General features: G+C 45.0%; 1 protein-coding gene across 1 annotated transcript in view; it reads left to right on the top strand.

Moving 5' to 3' along the window:
* zc3h3 (zinc finger CCCH-type containing 3) overlaps positions 1 to 5297 on the top strand; it is a 52028-nt gene extending 46731 nt beyond the window's left edge. The window contains exons 10-12 of the mRNA XM_069152921.1: positions 1903 to 2066; positions 2177 to 2334; positions 5006 to 5297. Coding sequence (XP_069009022.1) covers positions 1903 to 2066; positions 2177 to 2334; positions 5006 to 5037 — 354 coding nt within the window. The 3' untranslated portion in view covers positions 5038 to 5297. The remainder of the gene's footprint in view (positions 1 to 1902; positions 2067 to 2176; positions 2335 to 5005) is intronic.
* The last annotated feature ends 1409 nt before the right edge of the window (positions 5298 to 6706 follow it).

Below are 6706 nucleotides of genomic sequence, written 5' to 3'. Positions count from 1 at the left end.
CCTCGCTGCCGCCGGGATATTGGAGAATCGCAGAAGTCCGACCTCAGAGTAACTTCATGCACGAGGAGCTCTCTGAATGTCCTTCAAAAAGAAAGGAGGGGCTTAAACCTCAGCTACAACTCAGGCTCTTTAATTAAAGATTCACTCTGAGCCCTAAAACGTCAAACGTTCTCTGGTTCCAGCGGAAGTTTGAGTTTTTTGTTTTTGTTTTTTTTTAGCAGCTTTTTGCATGTTGAAAATTGAATCTCTTTCGGTTTCAGGTTGTTATTTTGGAGAAAAAAACTTCCTTTTAAAAGTAAGAACAAGCGACTAAAATGAAACATGATGATTCAGGGAGCTGCAGATCAGCAGTGACGTCGCGCAAAACCAAATATAAAAAGCGCTCATCATCGACACCGGCTGATTTGTTGAGCGAAAACGTCGTGTCGAAACCTCAGCCCCCGACAAGATAAAGATGATCCAGGGGGGGACGAAGGAGGGAGGGGGGAGGGGGACGAGGGGGCAATTGACAGCGAGCACCCCCACGATGCAGGAACACGGGTGTGAGGGTGGTGAGAGGGGGCCGCGACGACAGCGAGTCAGGACCGCTGGCCTCCACAGAGAGTTGACTAAGAGTCCATCGTGTTCCTGGAAAATCTATCTCTACGGCCCCCCTCCCCCTCGCCCCCGCCACCCTCCCCGCACACACACACACACACACACACACACACACACACACACACACACACACACACGCTCCTTGCAGCCGGCACCCCAGAGTGAATATAATTAGCTCCTCTGACAGGTGGGGGGGATCGGATCTCGGGGAGAACGAAGCTACCAATTTACACCCGTATTACAGCGTCACACACACTCACTCACTCGCCAAACGTCTTACGCACACGCCGCCGCTCGGAGTGACACATTCGCCGGTGACCCACTTCATGCACGTTAAAGGAGAGAGTGACAGGAACGCGGTCTCATGACAGACAGATCGTTGGAGGCGCCGAATCGGGCAGCGGGCCGCGCTTTTTACCAGCTGGAGGTCCGTTTCAGTGGAGATCAATGGAGCCGGTTTCACTTTGTGCTGTTAGGAGTCACTTTAGCAAAGTAAAGTTAAGTTCGTGAACATCTTTAATTTAATCGTTGGAGAACCCTGTTGCCATGGCGACGCAGTTCAGGTGGTTTGCAGCGAATGTTTTTTCCCCTCCAGACGCCTCAGAAAGGTCCCGGTAGAACTCGGTGTTGACAGTCTGACTCCGGGGGACCAATTCTACGGTGACACCAAGAAAACCCACCTGGTGTCTCCTGACCGTCTTCAGGTCTTTGGACGGTGAAGCTCCGCCTCCTCTTGAAACATTAAACGTCACTTAGAACATGTCGCCCGGCTCATCGCTTCATCGCCGTTAGACTTTCTGAAGCATTTCGAGGGGTCTCTGTTGACGATTTCCAGAGTTTGAAACAAAATCTGATATAGTCGGTGATCTTCGGGCTTTAAAAATAGCCACGATTCTGTCATGGAAAACCCTGCATGGGCTCAGGAACACTTGGCTGTTCCTCCAAAAGTTTACCCAAAACCAGATTCAGGTCCGCGGTGAAATCACAAATGTTCACGTACCCAGTGGTCACAAAAACACGTGCAGATCTCACTCAGCTGATGATGTCCATCAAGAGACGCAACGTTGAATATTTTCTGTTTCAGGTTGTTGCTTCCTTCAGCTTCGTGCACATCACATCAACGGGAGCAGTCTCTGAAACAAATCCACCCATGATGCATTTCTTTCTTTCTGTATGACTCTGTGAAACATCTAACCAGCTGGTGTGTGTGTGTGTGTGTGTGTGTGTGTGTGTGTGTGTGTGTGTGTGTGTGTGTGTGTGTGTGTGTGTGTGTGTGTGTGTGTGTGTGTGTGTGTTAACCTCCAGTGTAAGAAGAAACACACTCTGGTGTGTCCAGACTTCTCTAAGACCGGCTCGTGTCCTCGGGGTTCCCGCTGTAAGCTGCAGCATCGGCAACGAGCCAAACGAAGCGCCGCCGCTGCCGTCGCCGCTCCGGCCAAGAAATCCCGGAGCAAAGAGCCTCCGAAGAGGTCCGAGACACAAACCGCCACCGACACGCCGTCCGTCTGCACTCAACCGAGACCGGTGAAAACAAAAAAAACAACAAAACTTAGTGTTTCTTTCTTTTGTCTCTCGTAAGGCCCCGTCTGTCCGTGGTCATGCCGGACGACCTTCAGGCGGCTCCGCGGACACCCGCGGCGGGTCCTCTGGAGCTGCCGTCCTTCATCTCCCTCTCCAGCTCCCCGGAGGAGGCGGACGCGCCGGAGACGCTGCCGGCCGACGCGTCGCAGGTCAAAGGTACAAAAAAACACGCAGAACCAGAACCAGAATCAGAACCAGAACCAGAACCAGAACCAGAGCGCCTGAGAGGTCCCGGAAATGAACGTCTCCTCTTCCGACGCTGATTTGTAGGATTTAATACGACTTTATCAAACTTCTGAGCTCAACTTTGACCTGAACTGTGAAATGAGTCTGAATTACTTCATTTTAAAATGGTTTTGATTATCAGGCTAAATTTAGGGTTCATTTTACAACATGTCTGGTTCTCTGACAGTTTGTGTGTCTCCTCCCTTTCTTGGACTCGGTGTCTCCAGGTTGGGTTTTTTTAAGAGTGGTTTTAATTGATATGATTGACAGTTTAAAAAGTAAGATAAGCCACATCCAGTGTGTGTGTGTGTGTGTGTGTGTGTGTGTGTGTGTGTGATGATGATGATGATGATGATGATGGTGATGATGCCCGGGGGAGGAGTCATAATGCTCAGAGGTAATAATATTTAGGTTTTGGGGCAGACGGAGGAGCAGCTGAGCTCTCTGCTGACAGACATGACATAGAGGATCAGGCTCCTCCACCCCCTCCACCCCCTCCACCCCATCCACCGCCTGCTGGACACACGCACGCACACACACACACGCACGCACGCACGCACACACACACACGCACACACACACACACACACACACACACCAGTTGCCACTCCAGTGCAACATTTGACTCACACCTGTGTTCAACCTGTCTGACCACACAGACCTGATTTCTATCTTTTGACTCTTATATGTTATTTTTTTACTTTATTTTATTGTCTGTTTTATCTATAATTGAATAATCAATATAAATGACGGGGAAAAAAATGACTAAAATGATTAATATATCCTCATTAAATGCTGGTTAACATTTAATAGAAGTCAGGTTTTTTGCCTTTCTTTTCTTTTCCTGCCCTAAAGTCTTCTTTAAAAGATGATGAATGAGCTGTTCATCCTCATTTAAAGCTTTAAAGAAGTATATTAAAATCTGGTTTCAATATGAATAAGAACATTATACCACAAACAAAATTTAAAAAAGCCCCAACAGACCGCTCAAACATCTGGACTCAACCGTGATTCAGTGGATCGTCAAATTTAGATTTACAGTTTGTAAGTATTCGTAAAAAAAACCAAACTAAAACCCTTTGAAATAAGACTCTTTTTGTCCACTTTTTTTTTTGTGTGCCATATTTGTTCAATTTGTCCTCCTTTTTATGTTTTTATATGTATTTTAATATCAAACTCATTTAGATAATATGACCTTAAGAATAGCTTGATTCATTTATAAATGTATTAATGACAGTAATAACTCTCTCTGCTTTATATTTACTCTCCTCTCCTTAGAAACAAGCAGCACCTTTGACCCCGCCCCCAGTCATCTCGACCTTTGACCCCCCTCCACTAACATACATTACAGTCACAGCCCAGATTTTCTAATAATAGTTTTCAGTAGAGTTGTCATCATTTTTTTTTTTTCTTTTATTGAAAACATGTATAGCCGGCGAGCAGCGCCGGAATCTAACGAAGTACATTTACTTGAGTACAAATTTAAAGTACTTTTTATTTTACTTGAGTTGTTACATAATACTTTTAAACTTCTTGTTCCATTTTACTTATCTGACAGCTTCAGTTACTGTTCAAATAAAAAACAAAAATTCATACCTTTCCCGTCCAGTGAAAACCACGTATCTCCACAGTTATTGATTTTAAAATTCAAAATGTTTGTGATAAAGTGCGAAAATTCTCCTTAATGTTAAAAAAAAAAAAATCACATTTCTTAAATTTGCTATAAAAACAAACAAACAAACAAACACAAAGCTGAAAACAGAACTGTGTTTTCTGATGTATGTTGTAAAGTTAGAATATTCATCCTAAAACTTCAACAGTAAAACACTGACAAGGAGTATTTATACTTCCGATACTTAAAGTACATTTTGTTTAATATTACTTCCAGACTTTTATCAAAGTAAGTTTTAAATACAGGACCTGATTTGTAATCGAGTATTTTCACTTATGAGGACCTGAATACTCATAAGTGAGTATAAAAGGACGTCCAGTGTACTTTGAAACAGCAGCTGGTGTCTCGTCTCTCACATCCCTAAAAAAGGACGAGAAAAACTCTTTGAACTGAAGTGTTAAACTGCAAATAAAAGACACACACAAACAAACACACACACACACACACACACACACACACACACACACACACACACACCAACTGTCCGGTCGGTTTGTGCCTTTTAAGTATTACTAATGACGCTCCGGTCTCTGACTAACAGCGCACCGCCCCAGAGCCTCATTAAAGGTGGAACCGAGCCAAACAAGCTCCTCTTCACTTTGCATAAATTAGTCGAGGCGCAATGTATCACTGCCAGAGCGGGGACCTCACACACACACACACACACACACACACACACACACACACACACACACACACACACACACGCCTTCATCCATCCCCGTTGTCCTCCTTCCTCTTCCTCATTTACTCATCAGCTGAGATGCCATCACTCAACGTTTCTGCAGGATTCAAGCGTTTTTTTTCCTCCAACATCAGAGTCCGTCACACACCAGCGAACGCACACACTTTGGGTCTTTTGGTTTTTGTCATTTTAATTTTTGCAATTTCCTTTCATCTCTTTGTGTGTGTTTTTTTGGTCTTATACAGAGAAGAAGCTGCAGATCAAACCTCGGCTGTGAGAGCAGCAGCATCAGGAGGAGGAGGAGGAGGAGGAGGAGGAGGAGGAGGAGGATCGGAGGTGAGCAGATCTCACCGGCGTGTGTTTTCTGAGCCCCAGGTTTGTCCTGACAGGTGCATCTCTGTCCCATTCACTCAGGGCCTCAAAGCTTTTATCTATAAACTGCTTTTACATGTTTGTGTTTACACAATAAAGATTTTTTTTTTCTCATCAGGTTATTTTTTTGTAAATTTAAGAAAAATAAATAAACCATCAGCTTTCCACGTGTGTCAGTTTCACGGTCTCTTTCTGAAGTGTTGATAGGTTGTGAGTGTTTCTGTTTGGGAGCGGCCGGTGTCCTCATGTCCCATCTCCTGCGACTGACTGACAGTTGGGTGTTTTAGCTGGTTGATGGAGCTGAATTAGCGATTAGCTTCGTTAACTGGTTTTTGGATTCGTCTCCCTGCGACTTCTTTCTGTTCTCCGATAACTCGTAAACTCCGCTCAAGTCTCAGGTGCGCAAAGAAATCGCCGACACGCCCGGAAACACTGCTCGCAAAACCCCCACGGCTAAAGTTCTGCTAACTTTGAGTACTTCCTTTTCTCCGTGCGCCGCGCGGCGCTGCGCACTGTTCGTGCGCAACAGGAACAGACTCTGAACTTTCTGCCTGTTTTTTTTAAACGCTGTTTGAACCAGGTCTTAAAAATCTTTAGTGGGTGTTCAGATTGTCACCGTGTTGAATGTATATTCTGTCAGGACGGATATTTGAGCTGTGTGTGTGTGTGTGTGTGTGTGTGTGTGTGTGTGTGTGTGTGTCAGTCACTCTTCAACTCGCCCCTCTCTCAGACGTATTGACAGCCGCGAGCAGAGATGGAGAGCTCGACATGTTTCTCAGAAAAGGCCGGAGACAGGGAGCCATCACTCTTCTCCCCTCGCCACCTTTTTTTTGTTTTGTTTCCTCCTCTCTCTCTCTCTCTCTCTCTCTCTCTCTCTCTCTCTCTCTCTCCGCCGCCGCCGCCGCTCTTCTCCCGCCGCTGAAGACGTAAGTGCCTGAGACAGATGTCTGCTGCCTCTTGTCTAAAAACCCTCAACGCGAGCTGCTGAGCTCGGCAAACTCTAATTAAGATCAATATTTCAATTTTTTAGTAAAAGCGCACAAGATGGAGAGAAGACAGGGAGAGGAATCGTCTGTCCACGGAGACTCGGAGAGACTAAGAGAAAGGTCAACTGTGATCCTTCACGGTGTGTGTGTGTGTGTGTGTGTGTGTGTGTGTGTGTGTGTGTGTGTGTGTGTGTGTGTGTGTTCAAAATCCTCTTTTCTTGTCTTGTCAGTTTTCTCCTGTTGAGTTTCACTTCCAGATGACGTTGATCTTATTTTGGAGGAGTTGATCAAAGAGGGAACGTTGAAACCAAGTGAAGACAGTTCATCACATATGAACATCTACAAACTAACACACTTCAGCTGCGCATTAGTTTACAGTAAGTTCATAACTTCACCTAAAATGAGACCAACAAAAACAAATTAAACAGGAAATACACGAGAAACGAAGCATAAAAAGACATCGAGGACACGTCCGATATCACGGAGAACAAATCGGTCGTCTGTAACCGTCAGAATTACACTTGAACTTTGGTTTGAACTCTTCAAAAGTTTCAGAAACATCCTTTTTTTTTTTTAAACATTATTAAT

Source organism: Embiotoca jacksoni, unplaced genomic scaffold (genome assembly GCF_022577435.1).
Source record: "Embiotoca jacksoni isolate LCO1_2020_lvr unplaced genomic scaffold, fEmbJac1.0.p SCAF_19, whole genome shotgun sequence".
Classification (NCBI taxonomy): Eukaryota; Metazoa; Chordata; class Actinopteri; family Embiotocidae; genus Embiotoca; species Embiotoca jacksoni.
This window is presented reverse-complemented; position numbering and strand designations above follow the sequence as displayed.